The sequence below is a fragment of the Mauremys reevesii genome, linkage group 1, assembly GCF_016161935.1.
Source record: "Mauremys reevesii isolate NIE-2019 linkage group 1, ASM1616193v1, whole genome shotgun sequence".
Lineage (NCBI taxonomy): Eukaryota > Metazoa > Chordata > Testudines > Geoemydidae > Mauremys > Mauremys reevesii.
This window is the reverse complement of record NC_052623.1, coordinates 21462862-21486259: the sequence shown is the minus strand read 5'-3', so window position 1 is coordinate 21486259 and position 23398 is coordinate 21462862. Positions and strand designations below refer to the sequence as shown.

The 23398-nt window shown below is 48.1% G+C and overlaps 2 protein-coding genes across 9 annotated transcripts in view; one reads left to right on the top strand and one right to left on the bottom strand.

The window, feature by feature from the left end:
• USP35 (ubiquitin specific peptidase 35) overlaps positions 1-3840 on the bottom strand; it is a 63055-nt gene extending 59215 nt beyond the window's left edge. For 2 of the 3 annotated variants that reach the window (XM_039491357.1, XM_039491375.1), the window contains exon 1: positions 3700-3820. The gene's annotated coding sequence lies outside the window, so the exon portion shown is untranslated. Of the gene's footprint in view, positions 1-3699 lie in introns of all 3 variants that reach the window. The other variant, XM_039491365.1, reaches the window with a different exon arrangement.
• Positions 3841-3996: 156 nt separating this feature from the next.
• Positions 3997-22283, top strand: KCTD21 (potassium channel tetramerization domain containing 21). 6 transcript variants are annotated; one of them, XM_039533848.1, is made up of 5 exons: positions 3998-4401; positions 16067-16194; positions 17840-18520; positions 20306-20505; positions 22096-22283. In XM_039533848.1, exons 3-4 carry the CDS (start codon positions 17858-17860, stop codon positions 20471-20473), a joined length of 831 nt encoding a protein of 276 aa, XP_039389782.1. In that variant the 5' UTR covers positions 3998-4401; positions 16067-16194; positions 17840-17857; the 3' UTR covers positions 20474-20505; positions 22096-22283. The 6 variants fall into 6 exon arrangements, with proteins under 6 accessions (XP_039389790.1, XP_039389782.1, XP_039389759.1 ...); XM_039533825.1 differs by having other exon boundaries at positions 20306-22283; XM_039533837.1 differs by lacking the exon at positions 3998-4401 and adding an exon at positions 6430-6679 and having other exon boundaries at positions 20306-22283.
• Positions 22284-23398: the final 1115 nt, after the last annotated feature.

Sequence of the window (23398 nt, the reverse complement as noted above, 5' to 3'; positions counted from 1 at the left end):
TAGTGAAATAGCATTTCCTAATATCCAACCTAGACCGCCTCCACTCAGGGCCGGCTTTAGCAAGTGCAGGGCCCGATTCATGGGGCTTGTACTCACCAGGTGGCACTCCGAGTCTTCTGCGACACTTCAGATTGCTGCGCTCCGGCTGGGGGAGCAGGGCCGCGGGGCTTGCAGCGCTCCGGCGGTGGGAGCAGGGCCACGGGGTTTACAGTGCTCCAGTCTGGGGAGTGGGCTGCATGCTTAGAGCTGTCTGCCCGGCACTCTGGCCGGGGGAGCAGGGCCGCGGGACTTGCCGTGCTCGGGCCGGGGGAGCGGGGCCACAGGACTTGCCGCGCTCAGGACAGAGTTCCGGCCAGGGGAGCGGGGCCATGGTTCTTGCTGTGCTCGGGACAGAGCTCGGGCCGGGGGACTGGGGCCGCGGGACTTGCCGCGCTCGGGACAGAGCTCTGGCCAGGGGAGCGGGGCCGTGGGACTTGCCGCGCTCGGGCCGGGGGAGCAGGGCCGCGGAACTTGCCGCGCTCGGGCCGGCGTTCCGGCCAGGGGAGCGGCGTTGCTGGGCTCCGGCCAGGGTAGCGGGGCTGCTGGACTCCGGCCAGGGTAGCGGGGCCATGTGGCTTGCTGTGCTCCAGCTAGGTGCGGGGCCCTCTTAGGCGCAGGGCCCGATTCAGAGGAATCGGGGGAATCGGCCTAAAGCCGGCCCTGTCCCCACTGCAACTTGAGACCATTGCTCCTTGTTCTGTCATCTGCCAACACTGAGAACAGCCGAGCTCCATCCTCTTTGGAACCCCCCACCCCTTCACGTAGTTGGAGGCTGCTATTAAATCCCCCCTCATTCTTCTCTTCTACACACTAAACAAGCCCAGTTCCCTCAGCCTCTCCTCATAAGTCATGTGCTTCAGCCCCCTGATCATTTTCGTTGCCCTCCGCTGGACTCTTTCCAATTTCTCCACATCCTTTCTGTAGTGGGGGGCCCAAAACTGGACGCAATACTCCAGATGTGGCCTCACCAATGCCGAATACAGGGGAATAATCACTTCCCTCAATCTGCTGGCAATGCTCCTACTAATGCAGCCCAATATACCGTTAGCCTTCTTGGCAACAAGGGCACACTGCTGACTCATATCCAGCTTCTCGTCCACTGTAATTCTCAAGTCCTTTTCTGCAAAACTGCTGCTTAGCCAGTCGGTCCCTAGTCTGTAGCAGTGCATGGGATTCTTCCATCCTAAATGCAGGACTCTGCACTTGTCCTTGTTGAACCTCATCAGATTTGTTTTGGCCCAATCCTCCAATTTGTCTAGGTCACTCTGGACCCTATCCCTACCTCTCCCTCAGCTTAGTATCATTTGCGAACTTGCTGAGGATGCAATCCATCCCATCATCCAGATCACTAATAAAGATGTTGAACAAAACTGGCCCCAGGACTGACCCCTGGGGCACTCCACTTGAAACCGGCTGCCAACTAGACATTGAGCCGTTGATCACTATCTGTTGAGCCTGACAATCTAGCCAGCTTCCTATCCACTTCACTTCCCATCCTAAACTTCTGTATAGAGATGACAGGCACTGTTAAACAGTTGTATGCCAAACAATAGCTGCATTTCAAGTGGGGGGGCCTGGCAAAATAATACCTATATAGCCTATATAATACCTATATAAAACCTTACGTATTTCACAGGGTACTAGGCTTAATTCATCCAGGCTTGCAAAGCTCTTTGAGATCCTTGAATGAAAGGCCCTACTGAAGTGCTAACTACTGTGGTGAACTGGCTACTGTGTATGTGTTTTACTGCCCTCTGCTGCATTATATGAGAATGGCTCTTGTGCAGCATAAGCCCTATGCTGCAAAGAGCTGGTGGAGATTTTCTTTTAGTGACAGATGTGTGCAGCTTTAGGAGCAGAAGTCTTTAAGTGCCATGAAGTTCCAAAATGCCAGGGTGGGCAGCACATTAACCACTGTAAAGGTTCTGGTGGTCAGAGATTTGTTATATCATTATTATCATCCATTCTGACTTTCAGCATTTTGCAGGACCTCACCCTACCTTAGGCCCACTAGCTAACCTGTCCTCAGATCTCTGCAGTGATGGTGCCATGAGCCCTTGATACTGTGACTCCCTTGGAGTCTAGCCCATTGCTTTACAGTTCTTGGCGTTATGAACTTTGTTCTAACATCTAGTTGAAACTTTTTCTTTCATCCACATGGGTGTGATAACATTAAATAAAGTTCAGATCCACCAGCATTTCATCCTCTCGCTCCCTGGATATGTCCTCTCAGTTCAACCCCCATACAGTACATAATATTCTGCATTTACACACCTTTTCATCAAGGACCATTATAAATGTTGATGGATTTAGCCTCCCAAAACCCCCATGAGAGATTATTATCCCATTTTACAGGTAGGAAAACTGAAGCACAAAAGTGACTTGCCCAAGGTCTCATAGAAAATCAGTGGCTGAGCAGGGAATATAAAACAGAATATGCTCTAACCACTTGACTATGCTTTCCTGGCATAGTCTCTCACATCGCCCAGATAGACTAATTTTCCTTTGATTCCCAAGTCATGATTTGCTTCCCATCCAAGCAAGACAGTGACACCAATCAAACTGCTCTGATTGGCTGCTGTACCCAGGACCCCTTTGGGTCACTGGATTATACCTTAATGTGCTCTGACCTTCACACCGACATGCCTTCTGTGATCGTCCTTGGAGAATGTAAAGAATTCCCCTCTGTCTTGCTTGTTGTTTCTTTAAGGTATTTATAGATTAAACATCTCTCCTCTCCCTTAAAATTTCTGTCTTCCTTTATTTGTATAAAAGTCTGTATAAAAGATGTAGATGCCTCCAATGTTTTGGCTGAGAGGAGACACACCTGTAAACTGTGCCTTCATAACAATGACATACGTCATTCATTTTAGACCCAGACTGACCTCCACCCTACACAATCCCTGGGGGTCTCTCTCACAATAGAAGTCAGACGTGCACACTGAGACTATAGCCAACTTTATAAAGACTACAGAAAAGAAGATCTATATCATGTTACCCCTATAATAAAACATAAAACAACAGATTAATATTTGATACATCTCTTTAGCTTCAGCCCTGGCAAGGTGGTAGATCTGATGGTCTATTTGGCCTTTTCTATCTCTCACAATGGACTCTACAAAGGCTCCGATGTTTACATACAAACCATCGTACATCCCTAAATTTGTAAAGCATTTTGAGATCCTTCATAAACTGGCATACTAATTACTTGCCAAAGCCTGCTTTTATTTCTCCAGCAAAACTCCTATCAAAGTCAAGGAGAGTTCAGCCTGAGTATAGATTGGATCTGGACCAATACTGCTGTTGTTACAGAGCTCATTAGGGGGTACTTGTCACATTCTGTATTAGAGAGTCCAGTGTCACCCCACAGAATGGGAATATCACCCATCCCTCTCTCTTTCCCCCTCAGAATCCCCTTTCTCTCAACGGATGCAAGACAACCTTTTTCGCCCCCAAGCTTTGTCCTGATGAAAACCTTTGCCCAAGTTAGCCACCCACTTCAAGCAGGATGCTACCTTGCATACTGCCAGTGCCATGCAACGCAATCATTAGAAAAAACACACAGACGCTCGCCCACCCTTCCAACGCCACAGACGAAATATTTCTCAGCATCCTTATTACCCCACCCTCTGCAATCCTGCCTGCCATGCAAATAAATACCTTACTGCACTGCAAACAATCCGCAAAGAAGGGGAGGCGGCGGCTGCTACTGCAGTAACAGCAGAGTCCACGGTGCCAGGGCTGCTGCTGCTGCAACCAGCACTTACCCCCAAGCGCAGCCTCTGGCGCTGCTGGAGCTGTTCAGAGGCAATAACAACAGCCTGCGTCTCCTTTAACACCAGCTGGTGAGTTGCAGGCTTTGCCCCGGCGCCTGCTGGGAGTTGTAGTTCCCCTCCCCAGTGGCCTGGCTGTAGACCGCGAGCCCGGAGAACTACAAGTCCCAGGGAGGGCTGCGGGGCGGCCAGCTCCTGCCTTCCACCCTTCTCCCGGTGCCCTGCCGACCCTCGCTGGGTTTGTCCCGTTCCCGGGACAGGGGCCAGCGGACCGCGGGGGAGAAGGTGGGTGCTGCAGCCCCCCCCCCCGCGGGCTGCGCTGCAGGGGTGTCCCCGAGGAGGCGGATGCTTGCGGGGCTGGTGAGTCACGGTGCCCCGGGGCCAGCCCGGGGCTCTGCGGGGCCCCCTCCCGGAGCGGCTCCCGCCCCCGCCGGGGCGCACGGTCTGGCGCTGCTGCCCGCTGAAGAAGGCGCCCAGGACTGACGGAGCGCTCTAGGTCCCGGGCCACAGGCCGGTGCTGTGCATTGGTGGAGACTAGCCCTTGGGATCGCCGCAGCCCCGAACCGGCCTTCGCTCCCCCCGCCCCTAGGTGAGTGTCCTCCCCCCCTGCAGAAGGGGAAACTGAGGTGCGGAGCAGTGGAGTGACTCGCCCAGGGCCCCAGTGGCAGAGCTGGGAGTCGAGCCTGACTCCCAGCCCCTTGTGCTAACAAGCGGACAGCGTTGCTGCTGGGTAATAGGAGCAGTTTGTAATGTGGGAAGGAAGCATTAAGGCACTAGGGACCCCTAATTCTGCCAGTGCTTTGGGGTCCTTATACACATCCCCTTCTCAGTGACTAACCCGGATGGACTGAAATGGTGATTGGGGTTCGTTAGCAACAGCTGCCTCCATATACCAAGCTGTGGACCAGATTCTCCACCCACACCAGTTTTACCCCAGTGTAACGCTATTTGAATGACTCTTGATTTACACGAGTCTGTGAGGAGAATCACACCCTACATACAGGGCTCAGTTTGCTTAGTACTGGACTGTGCCCACCTTCGGCAGTTAATAACGTATAGGTACAGGCAGAGAGATGTTGTCCATGTATGGAACCATGTGCACTTTTTAAGCTTTTGATAAGGTTTAGTTTCTGATGACAACTGGCAGGTTAGCTTTGTTTTTTGTTGGGTCATGTGTTAACACACAGCTACAGCTCTCTGTTTCTCTCTCTAACTGCATTCGTTGTGCCAGTGATAATCTTATCTATGATGGCAGGGCTACCTTTGGAAATGATTGGGATAGGCAGGAACTAGGTAACCACTCAATTAGCAGGTGTACAAACTTAATATGGCTACCTACACCCCTTCCCAGCAATTCAGCACAAGAGATAATATACTATCCCATTGTAGCTACCCGGAGGATTTTAGGTAGGTGGAATGCAGTTCCCCATGGGAAATTTGGCCAGGGCTTTGAAGAGCATGTGAAATGCTTTACTGAGAGTATAATTAAATTGATGTGGAGAGGGGGTTGCTTTAGCTTCTTGAATATACGGAGGGTTTCGATTTGGCAGTTGGCTGCTTCCTCCCTAAATATGTGACTTTAAAAACCAAATGGAATGGTCCCCTGAGCCCATTTCTGAGGCTTTCTGAGGGGGTGGGTGACATCAGAGCTGTGAATTACACTCAGCTTTTGCCCTGATCCTCAGATCACTTCGCAACTGGTTCTTTTCTCTCTCCTCCATGATCTCTTCTCCTTGCCCTCCTCCCAAGACCCTCAGCAATTGCTGAGCTTCATTTCTTTGTCCTCTATATAGTGATTATTTCACTCCTCTGCCTCAGTTTGATCCATTATTTTACCTCTGTCGTCCCCCCGCACCCAAGTGGGCTCCAACCCTGTCTTCCTCTCCTTTGTCCCCCATCCAGGGCAACCCTCTGCTTGGTTTCAGTATCCACAATCTTTATCCCTTTACATTTAGCTCTACCTCTAAGCAATAACCGTGGCCAGAACTGAGCGCTGCTGGTGACCTCTTATGATGCTTTAAAGCAGTTTTCTATGCACTTCTTTGGCACTGGATAATGCTGAGCCACTCCTCAGTGTTAAATTGATGATTGAGGAATGGTGCCAAGCTCACTGCTAAAGGCAAGGAAGTTGGGGAATATGATTAAATGAACATTCATGCTTATGTTGCTTGTGTGTTTGTTCTGCAGAGAAATTTCTCCATGTCTACATAAGGAAGGGGCCTTTCAAGATGAGGCCCTGATAATACCCACCATATTTTCCTCTAAGCTTCCCAATCTGCTAGACCAGTGACCCCAACCTTTTCCAAATTGTGACGCCATGTAACACCAAAAAATAATTTGAGGACATCCCTTTCATCTGGCCATGGAGAAAAGGAGGATGGTCATGACCAGCCCTGGTCCTGCTGGGAGCTTCTGACCAACCCTTCCTCTCCCCCAAGTCAAGATCCAGGGTGAGCAAAGAAAGAAGTGAGGGCCCTGCATTAGTGACTGCCTCGAAAATTCCACTTGCACAAAATCAGACCTATAGCAAAGACAGGGCATGTGCAGGTTTAACAAAGTAGTTAACCACCAGGGCCCTCTGTCTTTCAGGTTAGATAGCTCTTGGTGGAAACAGTGCTCATATTGTCCTGCAGCACTGGAGTGGGAGAGCATGAGTCTTCTACAATGAGCTCAATCAAACTAAGCCCACACAAATATATACGGCAAAGCCTGCACTTCAGGACTTGAGGCAGATATGAGTGAATGGCCCAATTATAGTTGTCTGCCAGCCCCATTAAGCTATTCTCTACAGATGCTGTTTTAAATCCTTCCATAAAACCTACCTCTGCTGTGATACCCACAGATCATTGCCAGCTGGCATTGGTTAGGTAAGTGGTGAGCTGAGACTTCTATTCTTCAGATAAACTCTGCTCATTTTGGTGGTACTCCCACTCCTACCTTGTTGGTCTGTCTTGTCTACCTGTCACACTCTGCCTCACACCTAGACTGTAAGTTCTTAGGGACTGAGATTGTCTTTTGGGGTGTTTGTCTGATGCGCGCCTAGCACAATGGGGCCCTGATCCTTCACTGGGGATTCTAGGGATTGCTAACAATAATACTGTCTTGAATGGAGACCGGGAACAAAACACATTGTTGGACACAGTCATGGTGAGTGCTCAGCAGCAGGGAGCATGAATGGCAGGCTAGACTGACCAACCAGATCTAGATTTCAAAGCAGGGGGTTGTTGATCATGGCATCTAGGTATTTTGTAAGTCTGGGAATTTTTGCCTGAATTTGAAATAGAGTATTGCATGATCTCAGTTCTGATGCACAGTTTTAGACCCCTGTTGGCAAGTGACATTTTAATTAATGAACGCTAAAGCAACAAAATAAAGCATATAAGACCAAGTGAGAGCAATGCATTCTAAAAATGAGAAACGTTGGCACATAGCCCAAAACAGAACAAGCATAATGCCTCTAAGGATTGCCTTTGAACAATCGCAGCAGCCCTAACATTTCATTTTAATGTACTCCGGAGAATGAAACCAGAGCCTAATAATTGGAACAACCATGTTTTCTTATAAAATCACCATATTTAAAGTCTTAGCTGCCCATGAACAGATGCTCAATTTTTTTCCCCAGCTACCTATTAGATGGAGCCAATCTATTCCTTGCCACTGTAGAATTATTCCCTGTAATACATTTCCTAGCTTTTTTGTCCATTCTTCTTTAAAATGACCCAGGAGCAGGGGTGAAAGTAACTTAAAGGACTTACCGGTATTCCGGAGTCCTTAGGATGGGGCAGGGCCTCTACCAGAAGAGGCGGGACCTTTAAATGTCCGGGTGCTTTAAGTCAGGATTTAAAGGGCCCAAGGCTGGGGCTGTGGTAGCAGCAGCTGGGAACCCTGGGCCCATTAAATCGCCCCCAGAGCTACCAGCTGCAGAGGCGGCTAGGAGCCCCGGGGGTGATTTAAAGGGCCCGGGGCTCCAGCTGCTACTACTGCAGTGGAGCCCCGGGCACTTTAAATCACCATCAGAGGGGGCCCCGGCCTCTGGCGGAGCTTTAAAGGGCCTGGGGCTCCACTGCAGTAGCGGCAGCCGGGAGTCCCTGGCCCTTTAAATTACCGCCAGAGCCCCGCTGCCGCTACCCCAGGGCTCCAGCAGTGGGGCTCGGGTGGCGATTTAAAAGGCCCAGGGCTCCGGCTGCTGCTACCACCCCAGGCCTTTTAAATCGTCCCCAGAGCCCTGGGATAGCGGCGACGGTGCTTCGGCGGCAAGTTAAAGGGCCCAGGGCTGTAGCGGTGGCCAAGCCCCTGACCCTTTAAATCGCAGAAGCCCTGCCACCACTACCCCAGGGCGGTAGGGCTCCGGGGTTGATTTTAAAGGGTCCAGGGCGATAGTGGCTACCAGAGCCCCAGACCCTTTAAATCATCCCCGGAGCCCTGGGGAGGTGGCGGTGGGGCTCCGGCAGCTATTTTAAGGGCTGAGGCAGTAGCAGCTGCTGCAGTCCTGCCACCACTACCCCAGGGCTCCAGGGACAATTTAAAGGGCCCAGGGCGGTAGGTGCGGCAGGCACCCTGGGCCCTTTATATCGCCACCGGAGCCCTGCCGCTTCCCCAGGGCTCCGGCAACAGGGCTCTGGCCACAATTTAAAGGGTTCAGGGCTCCAGCCACTGCTGGGAGCCCCAGGCCCTTTAAATTGCTGCCAGGGGAAGCCGATCTGCCCGGTACGGCGCACAGGCTCTTGTCAGTACGCCGTACCGGCTTACTTTCACCTCTGGCCCAGGAGATTGGGATTCCACCTCTTGGGCATTATTCCTAAGGCTAATAGATTTTAGTCTGGATGTTGGTCCTGATACTTAGCATAAATGTACCACCCTAAATAATTCATTTCCCTTGCTGGTGTGTACATCCTTTGCAGACTGTCTGGTACCCAGAGATTTCTCTTAAGCTACCCATATTTAGCGCTCTTAACTTATCATTATAATCCAATCCCACCAGTTCACAGATGCCTGTTATTTTACTGCTCTGAATTTCTTCCATTTTTGTTAAACTCCTCCTGATGATAAGACACCCACAGCCAGTTACTTCTCTGTTCTACAAGACAATGCCTCTGCAGCCCAAAATGCTAGTGGTCTTTTTTTCCCCTCTGCCATAGCATACTGTAGATTCATGTCTAATGTTATCATCACCCCTTTTGTGTCTCTCAGCATGGCAGCTTTTCACAGGTCTCTCTCCCAGTGAATACTCGTATTTGTCCTCAGAGGTACTGACTTGCATTTTTTCCAGACTGAAACCTCACTTTGTTACTTTCTATTCTGTTCGGTTGCCTCTCTCACTGGTATTTGCAACTCCTCCCTATCTGGTATCATGCAGATTTCATTCACATTCTCTAGACGCATTTCTCCAGAACATCAATGAAGATGTTCAACAGGACCAGACTTATATCTTGTGGTATCTGACTAGGCACCTTCTCTGACTTGATAACATGCTGTTTTACTATTGTCCTTTGCTGTTCCTTTACCTAGTTTTAATCCATATGACTGTTTCTACCAAAGCTAATTTAAATGAATTTTGAGTCAGATTTTGTGGTCCACTGTATAAAATATTTTACCAGAATCCAACGAGATCACATGTACCACGTTACCTTCCTGCATTAAGGTGCAATCTGACCCAGGCAAGAAGGCCCTTGTGCCAATGAGGTGTCCTATTGAATTCAGTGAGACTTTGCCTGCATTGATGAGACTGATTGTTGACTCTAGCCACATTGATCAGCTTGCTTTTCTTGCTAGAATTAGGCTCCCATAATGCAGTCAGATTCGTCTGGCAGTATGTACTTTTTGTAAACCCATCCTACATGCAATTGCTTTAAATCATTTTGATTTGCTGTCTGCCAGTATCTAGAGGGTTGAACATGGTGTAGTATGGTGGCCATCCCATCTGTGCATTGTTAAAATTCTCCTGCAAGAAAATCCCATTGGGGAGATTCATGCATGTACCATTGATCCTACATGAGGCATTTCCCCACTGGGGCTGACAACAGCAGAGTAAAACTGATGCAAGACTAGGCGGTTTTACTCTGTTGCTCCTGCTGGATAGTGTAGTGCAAGAGCAGTGGGGTGATCCACCTACAGAGCAATCTGAGTTACACAGCTGGGAGAGAAGAAGTGAGCTAATGTGTATCTTCCACTGGCCCAGCAACCTGCTGTTTCCCAAGCAGTGGAATGAAATTCATCAGTGTCGCATCAGTTTCACTCTGGTCCTCTTAGTGATGATGTGATCCAAGGGTAGAGAGGGGAAGTGGGATACACAGGAGGTGGGAGGATACAAAGATATGGGGAGCAGAGAGACAGAAGGGTAGGCGATGAGGATCAAGGAGCTGGCGTGGGATGTGAGACTTGTACAGAGTGGGGCTGGCCTGGTGGTCTATGACACCACTTCCATAATCAGGGCCAAGCTTGCTCCCGGTGCCAATAAGGACTGTGACCACTACAAGGGCTGGGGAGAGGAAGAGATGGGCCTTTTTGCAACTACCTCAGGCCAACTACATGAGCAGCAGAGGAAGCTCCACCATCCATGTCAAACCCGCCTTGACCAAGAGAGGGTCACATGACCTTTGGAAGCGGGAAAAGAGATGGGATGGGGCAGAGGAAGGGAGGAAAGGACAACTGACAGAAATACAAAGGATATTTTGGGGAGGAGTGGAAAAAAAACCACAAAAGGAGTGGGAAGAAACTCCAACACAGAAAAGACTGAGAAAAATGATGAAACAGCTTAATTTTAGGGGAAAGATGGGATCAAGGAGTCTGTCCCCATGCAAGTACAGGATTTAGGCCTTTGATGGAGAATGTATCAGGTATTAAACTGATACTGCACTGATTTTAGTCAAAGGAATCTGGGAAATAAACTCTTTCCTCTGCAGTGCTTGTAAACACTATTGCCAAGTCAAAAGCAATAGGGCTAGAAGAAAACTTCATGATATCAAAACAGATAGAAAATGGCCCGAATGTCTCTAATAAGCTTTTCCCACAAACTGAGATTTTGATTTTGATTTGTTTTTGCTAAAGGAGGTCAGTGTTCAGAAGAGTGCTGATTAAAAAACCATCAAAGATGCCGTTTCAAAGCTCATCAGAGCTAGCAGAACTGGAGTGAGCTCCTATGGTTTTCTGTATTAGCAGATCATGCGTACCGTATGTCCTGGCTCTGTTCAGCCAAGAGGCTGCAGGTCAGAATTACAGCTGACAATGGGCACCACAGATCCACTGCGCGTCTCACTCTGTTCTAAGAGAAATGCTGCCTAGTGACTTGTGCACAGGACTAGGAGTTGGGAGAGAAAGGTCTCTGCTACTGAAATGCTGCTTGCCCAAGATCACATGATTTAAACTTTCTCTGCATCCCTGTCCAAATAGCAAGTATGAAAAATCAGGACACTTTTTGGGGGGAGGGAGCGGGAAGGATATAGTGGCATATATAGGGCAAAGCCCCTAATATCAGGACATCTGTCATCCAAAGTGAGGATAATGCTATTTACTTGCCTCCCAAGGGTTAGTTACTGATTCTACTGTGAAGTGCTTCGAGATCCTTGAATGGCAGGGGCTATAGAAGGGCTAAATATACAGAAGTGAGATTCTGTACTGGTGTAATCCACTGTTCAGTTTGTTACATATCCGCACCCCACTCTTTTGTCCCCCATCCACAGAGGATGGTGAGCCTGTCACAGCCCCTAGCTACCAAGCCTGGCTCTTTAGCTCAAGCTATAGAGCAGGGGTTGGCAACCTATGGCACGCGTGCCGATTTTTAATGGCACGCTGCTGCCTGCCGGAGTCCTGAGGACATGCAGCCAGTGAGGGGCAGAGCCCGCGCCCCCCGAGAGAGGACCCGCCTCAGCGGCCTGCCCGTGGGCTCCCACATCGCCTTACCCAGCAAGGAGCCCTGCCCGGGGGCGCGGAGGGGCCCGCTCACCTGGGCCACCTTGGTATAGCTGGCCATGGCGGATTGGCAGTGCTCCGGGGGAGCGGGTTTGCTGCCGGACCCGGTCCCAATTCCTGGCGGCAGGAAGCGGGGGAAGTGGACGCGGGAGAGGCTGGCGGCGGCAGCAGCACCAGCTGCTGAGCATCCCCAGGAGAAGGCGCCTGGCCGTGGCCAGGGATCGGTACCTGCTGTTCGTGAGCTGGGTGGAGCGGAGAGCCCCGTAGCCCGGTGGCACTGAGCGCGTAGCAGGTGCGGGTGAGCAGGAATCGGTGGTGGCCAGAGAGCCCTGGGGCGAGGAGCTCACATACCGCAGGGTCATGCGCCGCCCGGAGTGGCTCCTCCAGACACAGCCAGAAGGGACTCTCTCGCTGGGGGGGGCGCTAGTTGCGCTCGTGCAGTGCACCACGGGGCCCCGAGTGGGTGAGCCGGCTGGGGGCCGCAGGAGTGTGGGGAGCCCTCTACCCTGACCCCCCCACACACACACACCCAGCCCCCTGCCCTGACCCCCCCCACACACACACCCAGCCCTGAGCCCTGACGCCCCCCACTCCACCCCATGCCTGTGCCCCGCACACGCCCCAGGCCCCTGCCCTGAGCCCCGCACACACCCCAGGCCCCTGCCCTGAGCCCTGTACCCCCCTCATACACACCCAGCCCTCTGCTTGACTCCTTCACTCCCCCTTGACCCCAGCCCTGACTCTGGCACCCCCACACATACCCAGCCTCCCCTGACACCTGCACCCCCGTCACATGCCCCTAGCCCTCTGCCCTGACTCTTGCACCCGCCCACATCCCATGTACCTCCCACATCCCCACCCCGACCCCTCGCACCAAATGGGAGCTGCCCAGGTAAGTGCCCCACACCCAAACCTCCTGCCCCAACCCTGAGCCCCCTCCCCAATTCTAGCTCCTGGGCAGACCCTTCACCCCCAGCCCTGTGCTCAGTGCACTCCCACCCTCAGCTCAGTGCAGAGAGAGGAAGATGGGCCAGAACCAGGGAGAAGGTAGGTACCCACTGTATGTGGGCAGGGCTGGGACCCCAGACTGGCAGCGGGCTGAGCAGGTCCGGCAGCTGGGATCCCGGCTGGCAGGAGCCGGCGGATGGAACCCCTGAGCGGCAGTGGGCTGAGCCGCTCAGCCCACTACTGGTCTGGGGTCCCAGCCGCCAGCCCTGCACAGCCTGCTGCCAGTCTGGGGTTCTGGCTGCTGGACCCTTGCCAGCTGGGGTCCTGGCCGCAGGCCCCGCTCAGCCCGCTGCCGGCCTAAGTGAACAGAACCCCAGCCCAGCAGCGCGCTGAGCGGGCCGGCGGCATAAGATCAACATTTTAATTTAATTTTAAATGAAGCTTCTTAAACATTTTGAAAACCTCGTTTATTTTACACTACAACACTAGTTTAGTTATATAGACTTATAGTGAGAGACCTTCTAAAAAACATTAAAATGTATTACCGGCACGCGAAACCTTAAATTAAAGTGAATAAATGAAGACTCGGCACAGCACTTCTGAAAGGTTGCTGACTCCTGCTATAGAGACTCATGCTTTAGCTCTGGAGGTCTCAGGCTCCATCCCCAGTGTGTCAGCCAAGACAGCTGTCGTCACGCGCACCTCAGCAGGCGCAGCACACATAAAGAGGAGACAAAGGTGCTTTAAGCCACCTTTGCACCTTCCCAGTTCTGGGCTGGTGTGACCTAGGCAGCCTAGAGAGCTGCTCTAAATTTCCGCAGCCTTGCCTAGGCTAGCTGTCGGCAGCTCTGGGGTCTCTAATATTTTGGGCTATGGAGATTCCCCTCTATTTGATACACCACCTATTCTGGGCCTTGCCCAGGACAGCTGACGGCTGTTCTCTGTCATGCCTGTCCTGATGGAATGCTCCCCCAGCTGCCTAAGGGGCCACAGCAGTGTATAAACAGTGGGGAAAATCCCTCCCATTACGTTTTTATCTAGAAGTCTTGGGCCCCCTTTCTCAGTCCAGTTGGACAGGCAGGGAGTTCTTTATTAAGGTGACGTGTCCAATGGTAACCTGGGTTCTGTATTTCATTGTCTGCAAAAATACATGACTGGACTGGATATTTTCTTTTGTTCTTGTTGCTAAAATTAATTGTTGCTGTTTCTAAGGCTTTGTCTACATCGAGAGTTAGTATGTGGCAAGATGAGATTTAATTCTAAAGCGCACTAGCCTGCCATGCAATGATTGACTCTGTGGACTGTGAACTAAAAGTTTCCTAGTGCACTTTAATCTGCTGCTGTTTGAAACCACAGTAGATCAAAGCACAGTATGGAATTTTTAGGGTACGTCTTCACTACCCGCCATATCGGCGGGTAGCAATCGATTTCTCGGAGTTAGATATATCGCATCTCATCTAGACGCGATATATCGAACTCTGAACGCGCTCCCGTCGACTCCGGAACTCCATCACCGCGAACGGCGGTGGCGGAGTCGACGGGGGAGCCGCGGACGTCGATCCCGCGCCGTGAGGACAGGTAAGTAATTCGAACTAAGGTACTTTGACTTCAGCTACACTATTTGCGTAGCTGAAGTTGCGTACCTTAGATTGAACCCTCCCCTAGTGTAGACCAGGCCTTAGTGTGTGTTACCAGGGTCCACGTGGACAGTGCGTATGCGGCAGGCTATTACACTGTAGATTTACATCCCAGCTTCCTGCACACTGTGGCCATGTAGACAAGCCCTAAATTGTGATGTGATAGGTCTCTGTCTTGAAGAGAAGCTCCTGATTCAATCAGCACTTGGTTATCGTGGGTGCATCTGCCGAGAATTGCTGCTGATCCAAGACTGAGTGCCATCTGCCCACCTCACTTCCTTTATAAATGCTATTGAATGACCGTTAAGTCCTGCAGCGCAGTTTGGAGGAGCTAGCTTTGAGATCTCTGGATAAGTAGTACTATAGAAGAGCTAGGTATTATTTATTATTACATTAGCTATGTGCATGATCTTGAAAGTACAGGATGAGGCCCACACATCATGAGGAATTCAGTAAAGCAGCAGGCTAGACTGCCAGGTCATCCATTTCATCTGCCTTTAGTTAATGTTTACAGGGAAAGTGAGGCAAGAGGCTCCTTTTCATTCTCAGCCTAGGGTCGGATGTGTTGGTCAATAAGGTCAAGTCAGTGGTGTGTTCAGCAGCTAGCAACTAATTAAATGTCATTTTCACTGGAGTTTTTGGTTGTCCTGGGCTGCCAGATAATAAGATTTGTCTTGTTTGCATAGCACTGCAAAGCTAGGAAGCTTTATAAATTAAATGAAAAGTGGAAATGAAATCAGACCTTGCGCCCATTGTATGTAAATTCAATTTTACAAGACAACTGGCTACAGAGTGCAAAAAAAAAAAAAATCTGAGAACTTAATTCACTTTGGGGTTTTAAAAATATTTTTATGTCTTAGTCAATCCAGAAATCTTTTTAAATGAATCCAGTGCTTGCAAAAATTATGATATCCTGGGATACTGACATGCTCTATTTGGGTTATAGCTGTTCTTCATATGGACTTGGATGAAAGAGCAGGTTAGTTTCTCTTCCACTCAGACTTACAACAAAGGGGCCAGTTATGTGATGTCCATCAGAACTGGACTGAGAGACCCTCCTCATCCCTCATATATAGGGTACCAAACAGCCTTTGTGTCAGTAAACATTGGTTGGATTTGAACCAGGACCTAGAGGCAAAAGACTCTATATCCTATCACTAATCATCTGAACCAGCCACTTTTGCTTTATAATTCTTGACACTCAGTGGTGCCAGTGAAGATTGTCCCACAAACTGAGTGAAAACATCACACTTTTCTCTCTTCAACTAGTCAGGACCAGCAAAGAGGGTGAGAAATGTGGTGGTATTACAAGGAATGGGCTTGTTCTCTGTGTTCCATGCAATAGGATACAGGGATCTTATTCTTTGATTAAACATTAAAAAAAATTCATCTTGGGCAGATCTCTGGAATGTCACATTTCGTTCAGAACAATTTTTTACAGCCAGAGTATAAGTTCTTGGAAAAACACAAAGCTGTCAATTGAACTACAGAGCCAGGCCAGGCCACCCCTTTATATAATTTAACTCATCTCCTTACTCTACATAAGCAGAAAGCTGTAGATAGAATTCTTCAAGAGGAGTGGAATATGCTGACACTTCAGTGGAGAGCAGGCTTTAAGGTTGGGGAAAAAATAGTTTTATCCTAGGAACTAATTTTTTGTATTTATTTTTTTCAGGAAACATCCCATTGTAGCTAATAATGGGAATGTGCCACAGGTACTGTGGGGTTTATAGTGAATTGTTTGTGTCTGTCTATATGCAGGAGTCCTTCTTGCCCAACTTTATCAAATACATGTGGGGCTGGTAAACTCAAGACCTTCATCTCCAGCTATACACAGGCATCTAACCAATGATCTTCTATGCAAAGAGCGCCGCAGGCTCAGAGAGCTGGTATGTGCCCAAGCAAATCTGATTCCTTCCATCCATTAATGGGTTAATGTACATCACCAGTTAATGGAATGTCAGGTATGAGGAGGAGGGCGATACTTGTGGTTTAGACAAAAGGCTGGGAATTGGATCTGGGCTTTTGCAGTGGCTTCCTCAGTGACCTTGGGTAAGTTGCTTAGATCAAAATGTAATGAGGGGTGTCTCCCTTCTTGGGTGCTCAGCTTCAGATACCTAACACCTTATCTTGATCAGAGGTGCTGAATGCCGGCAGCCTCTGAAGTAATGTGTGCACAGTGGCACTCCAAAACCAGGCTGAGTCTTGAGTTGAGCGTGCACACATTTTAAAATCGAGGCTTTAGTCACTCTATGCCTCAGTTTCCTCCTTTGTAAAATGGTCATCACAATCATCTGTCTCACAAGGGTATTGTGAACCTTAACTTACAAATGTCTGCAGGTGCTTGGAGATCCTTGGATGAAAGGAGAGACAAGCACAGTTATTGTCTTTGGTATTAGCCAGTGGAGAATTGATTTTACGGTGTAAGATCGTGTTGTCACTATGTCTATTAATGTGACTACAGAGCCAATAATGGTGGCACAGTATCTCTCATTATTTCATAGTTAGTTACTGAAATGCCTGCTACTCAAAGTGTATTTTACTGGGAGCAATTCGGCTGCTGCCTATGGAATGACCATGCACATTGCAGCATGAGCTTATAGAAGGCAGCTACTGTGTATCTCTGGGTAGGAGGGGGAACCATTGATTAGACTGGACTGTCAACATCTAGCTAGAAGGAACAACATGAAACTGAGGAAAAGAAACAGTAGGTTGAGGACCAGCTCCTCAGCTGGTGAAAATCCATATATCCTCATTGACTGCAATGGAGCTACACTGAGTTACATTAGTTGGAGATATGGCCCGGAATGTTTCTGAGTGGCGAAACCTGTTAGACTGGGATAGTGGTGAACCTTGAAGAACTGGAGAGCCACTTAATTACTGAATGGAGCTGTCGACAGCCATATGTGTTTGGCAGCAAATATTCTGACTGTGCACTGCAACATTTGTGTGATCGGGACTTGTCATCGTCGCACACCAGTGTAACATGGTGAAGACAACACAAAGCAGTGTTGGGATGTTCTGCTATGATAACGTTTGTGGTTCCAGTAAGACCTTTGCACTCTAAATGGAGCACATGCAGGGAACACCAAAGAGATGCAAGCTTCCTGATCACTTATTTCTTATGCACCCCAAACTTCTGTGTGGCTCAGTGGAAGTTTTGGGTGCATGAGGGATATGGGATTGGGTGGACCCAGGATGAAATCCTGGACCTACTGAAATCAGTGGGGCCAGGATTTTACCCTCATTTTGGATGGGACGTGATGGAAGCACCTCACTAAAGACCATTATTAAAATGAACTGGACAAAGCCCTTTTGAATGTCTGTTGGGAGCCAGAACAAGATTGTCTTTCTCCCCCATGTGTCCAAGATGACCTCTAAAACTTTACCCATCTCTAACTTCTGTAGTTTTCATACTGATATAGACATAGAAATAGATATATATTCTTGGGGAATATCCTTGATTTACAAAGTGACTGTTCTGAACCACTAAATGTGTTATGTTGTTCTTTTTCCCCCCACTGTTATTCCCAGCATCGTGACTTTTCCATCATGTCAGAACCTATAACGCTCAACGTTGGAGGAAAACTGTACACCACTTCCCTGTCTACCCTGACTAGTTTTCCAGACTCCATGCTGGGCGCCATGTTCAGTGGAAAGATGCCAACCAAGAGGGATAGCCAAGGCAACTGCTTCATTGACAGAGATGGCAAAGTATTCCGCTACATCCTGAACTTCTTGAGAACTTCCCACCTGGACCTCCCTGAGGACTTCCAGGAAATGGGCTTGCTGCGACGGGAGGCAGATTTTTATCAGGTCCAGCCGCTGATTGAAGCATTGCAAGAGAAGGAGGTGGAGCTCTCCAAAGCTGAGAAGAACGCCATGCTCAACATCACCTTGGATCAGAGGACACAGACAGTTCACTTCACTGTTCGGGAAGCGCCCCAGATCTACAGCCTGTCTTCCTCCAACATGGAAGTATTTAGTGCCCACATATTCAGCACATCATCTCTGTTCTTGAAGCTCCTGGGTTCCAGACTTTACTATTGCTTCAATGGCAACCTGTCTTCAATATCCAGCTACCTGCAGGACCCCAACCACTTGACCTTGGATTGGGTCGCGACTGTGGAAGGCCTGCCAGAAGAGGAGTACACTAGACAGAATTTAAAGAGACTTTGGGTGGTGCCAGCTAATAAGCAAATTAATAGCTTCCAGGTATTTGTGGAAGAGGTACTAAAAATAGCCATGAGTGATGGGTTTTGTGTGGATTCCTCACACCCCCATGCCTCTGATTTCATGAATAATAAGATTATTCGACTAATTCGGTACAAGTAGGAGTAGCCTGTTATGCTATTGGGAAATACATAACCAAACACAGTGTTTCATTTTAAGACCAACTTCAAGACACTATAACAAACAGCCTAATACAAAATTATGTGATAATCTGTACTAAAAAATCACTAACTGTGAGTTGATTTTCCTATACTGAATTTACCAATGTCCTTTCAGAATATGTCTATATTCTAGGTGGATGGAATGTTGTCTATTGGCTTGAGCAGGATCTAGAAATTAAGGAGTTCTGAGCTCCATTTCTGCCTCCACCACTGACTCACTGTGTGATTGTGGGCAGGTCACTTAACTTCTCTCTGACTCCGTTTGCCCATTGGAAAACAGGGATAATAATATTTAACCTACTTCAAAAGAATGCCGTGAGGCTTAAATAATGAGGTTTACAGATCGTCTTGAGATCATCCAATGCAGCGTTACAGAGCTGCAGAGTTGTTGTAAGTGCAGTGGGTTTGATTCTCCACCACGTTGCACATTGTGTAGCCAATTGTACCTGGCCAGAGTGGATGTAGAATGCTACCAGGTCAGCAGGATAGAGGTTTCACACACACTTTACACAGGTATAAACGACCATGCAAGGAAAGCGGAGAATCTGGCTTAGAGTGTTCAAACTGAAGTCGTCTTTTCCCTGTAACGAATCCTCAATCCTGTTCTTTTATTGAAGTAGCCATGTTTGCACTGGGCAGTTTGTATCGCAAATGACGAAGGATGCCATTGCAGGCAGAATAATGCTGTCTATGTGGGTTTGTTTAAACATGCTTTGGATACACTTAAATCCTTACCAATTACGCTCTAATGCATGAAAGGTAACTAGATTTGGCCTTTCTCATAAGGGAATGTGTGTCTGGAGGATACTGTTGAAAACATTTTTTGTTCTGGAGACAATTAACAGGATAGAGAGTGTCAGCCTCAAATGTCTTCTAAATAGTTTGAACCACATCTACCCATGTCCCACACCTTCTCTTTGGGCGCATGCTCCCCAGGGGAGATAGGTAATGAAGCATTAAGGGCTGAACGAAACATAGTTTGCCTTTTGGAATACAAACAATCCCTTCTATTAGATTATGCATGATATGTTTTCTAAGTACTTTTCTTCAGTAAAGACCAAGGGCCTGATTCTCATTTGCCTTGCACCTTGTGCATTTGTTTACACCAGTGCCAAGTGCATGTTGTAAAAGACTACCCAGTCAGAATGGAAGGATTTTACACCCACTGTGCTTGGGTGTAAATGACTACACAAGGGGCAGGGAAATGGAGAACCAGCCGAGTAGAAATGGTGGAAGGGGTAGAAATGGTCAAGCACTTTAACTAAGGCCTTGTCTACACCAGAGGTTCTCAACCTTTTTCTTTCAGAAGCACCTCGCCCCTGCACCATGCTGTTAAAAACTCCATGGCCCACGTGTTCCACAATAACTGGTTTTCTGCATATAAAGGCCAGGGCCAGCGTTGGGGGCTAGCAAGCAGGTCCATTGCCTGGGACCCCCACGAAGCTCCATTGCTCAGGCTTCAGCCCCAGGTGGCGGGGCTCTGGGACCTGGGCTTCGGCCCTATGTGATGGGGCTACACCAGGGTTTGGCAACCTTTGGCACGCGGCTCATCAAGGTAATTTGTTGGCAGACCGCGAGACATTTTGTTTATGTTGACCATCCGCAGGTGTGGCCCGCCGCAGGTACCAGTGGCCGCGATTTGCCATTCCCAGCCAATGGGAGCTGCGGGAAGCGGCAGGCCACTGGGATGTGTCTTTCTGAACAAGGTTGTCACACTCAAGCACTGACTACACTGGCAAACCTCTGGATATCACCTATCAGCTGTCATCTGTAATGAGACAGAGGAAGAATACAGTGGTCTGTAAGGTATCCAATAACTAGCATCCATACCTGCATTTTTACTGTCTCCAGAAGCTTTTAAATCAGGTCTGAGTTTCTACAAAATTTAGCCTTATCCTAGTCCTTGCTTCCTAAAGTAGTATTGTGCAGTACTGAACCAGTTTATATGTAACCATTGCATAGGCGTTGTATTTTGTTACTGTTGTTAAAATGTATAAGACCTGTGCAACTTTACCACCCCAAGCTGCAATGGCTGTAGATGGTAGAAACCTAGATACTGCAGCAAGTGGTGTTACACATCAAGCCACCAACACCCCTCCCTCTGAATCAATGCTGTACCAATGCATCTGTGTGATAGGGGAGGCACCATGCTGTTGGAGATGCTGCCTTTTTGGATGAAATGTAAAATTGAAGTCCTGACCCTTTATAGCCATTAAAAATCATCTGGAAACTTTCATAAGATTGAGGATTTTAATCCTGATCTCCTGGCCAAGGTCCAACATGAAAAATTATGTTCTTCCCATTTAAAATCCCTTTGCCGTTTCAAATGGATCAAGTAGCATTCTTCCCTCCCTGTCCGAAACTGCTGTGCGGTGTTAAACAACTGCCATATTCCACACCAGAGGTAGCTGCATGTCAGTGGTGAAGCAAAGTGATTCCTGTGAGAATCTAGCTTCTACAAAGAGTTTTTAGTTAAATTGGATGCTAACGTGTTATACAGTACTAATCATTTTACATCCTCTGAATAGTCTGACCTGCAAGATCTCAGAAGCAGCCTGCTCTAACCAAATCTGTGCCATAAAGCAAATAAAATTCCCTTGGAAGTAGTGCTCATAGAGTTTCTGAGGAGGTTTTTATCCTATCCTCTAACCACAGAATTTCAATTATACCTGCTATGCAGACACCATTTTCATATGTCAGGAGAAAAGGAATATTAATCTGTAGTAATTTATTTTTCTGTACATTTTTAGTTCAACAAGCCTTGAAAGGTGTAACTCTACAGAAATCTATGAAGCCCTGCTCATTTACACCAGCTCAGACTCGCCCAATATTTCCAACTTCTATTTCATCAAAAGAAACAAACACTTCAAATTCATATTACCGTAATTCCCTAGTTAGCAGGAAAAACTAGACAGGTACCAGTAACGTTACTGCACAGATACCTACCAGCGAAGGAAACTAGAAAAGCTGGGAACGCCAAGCCACTACTGCTATAACGTAGTGGGATTGCAGAGAAATGGCCACACCCAGGTTTGATGAAGAAGAGATCTAGGGCTTCATTTCATTCTAATCACACCACAGCCTTTAATGCAGAAGTTTTCAAATTGTGGGGCATATCCCCCTGGGGGGCATGGTGGAACATTCAGTGGGGCTTGGGCCAGCACCGGGGGGGATCGAGGAGGGAGTGCCACCTCCACCCCCTGACTCATCCCAGCCAGCCTGTGGGTCAGCATCAACATCTGCACACCCAGTGCTGGCTCTGCCCCCAAGACCATCGCGTGCACCTTTCTCCACCCCAAGGAGGGAGGGGCACGTAGTGGGGTGGACTAAAAATTGTAACTCAAAGTGGAGGCTCAGCTCAAAACGTTTGAAAACCGCTGCTTTTATGTCTTGCAGTCTCTCTCGTGGCTGTATGTACACATTGAAAAGGAGTGCTATGTGGTGCTTTGTCCATAAGAAGCTGCAGAGAGGAAGCATATTTATAGAACAGAACCCTCTTCCCCTCTGAGAGGAAGGGTTTAGATGTGTTACAAGACTGCTCCTGCCTGATCTTGCAGATGACTCAATAAAACATCAATCCTGAAGTGTCCAGGTGTTCATCTGTGGTAAACTCTTCAGGGGAGAGCTGTTATTTGAGAAAGGAGTGAAAGTCTGGAGTTATAGTCTTATCTTTGATGTCACTCCCTTTGTGGGCTTGGGCAAGTAACAGACCTTCTCCACCTCACTTTCCCTATCTGTAAAATGGAGGGGAAAGTACTGATGGGCCTCAAATGTATTATGAGGCTTAATTAATGTTTGTGAAACATACAGGTGTTACAAATGCTAAGTATTAGTACTAATAAATCAAGAAGTCAGAAATGCAGCCTCCTTAAGGTATTCCAGTCCTGGATTCAACACCCGGACCCTAAATGTAATGATGAGTGGTTATTTAAAACTAATTTAATCAAATAAAAGGGTTTTTCTCATCCCCGAGGACCAGCCACATACCCAGGTCAATATATAACTCAGATATTACCTAATAATCATGCTTACAACCAATTCTTATTAACTAAACTAAGATTTATTTAAAAAGTAAAGAGAGAGTATTGGTTAAAAGATCAGTATACATACAGACATGAGTACCATTCTGAGATCAGTTTTATAGTAGAGATGGTGAGCTTTGTAGTTGTTGCAAAGAGATCATTCAGAATTGGTCCATAGGTTATAGTCCAATGTTCATATTCAGAGTGATCCAGGTGGGACTGGAGATCTCGGTTTAATGAATAAAGGCCTGTTCAGAGTCTCCCCACATACAAGTTCCATCCACGCTAGAGGGGGTTACACTGATTTTTAACTATATCAGTACTATACCTCTCCCCATCCCTGATATGGATACAGTTATACCAATGAAGCTTATTCCTATAAATTGAGGGAAATAAGCTGTACTGCTATAAGGCTATTTTGTACTGGTATCACTGTGCCTACCAGGCATTGTGCTGATTTGATTAAAAAAAAAAAATCACACTCCAATTGAAAAAGTTAAATTGGTACAAAAACTGTAGCCCATGGATTGAGAGCCTAGAACACTTGAGCCTGGTTTCCCCACTGCTATATACTACTGTCACTGACATCTAGGCAAAGTGGATGTAAAATGCTGCCTGCTCATACGGGAGAGGTTTACAGTTGCTTTTCTTAAGGGCTACGAACATTTTTGCACCCT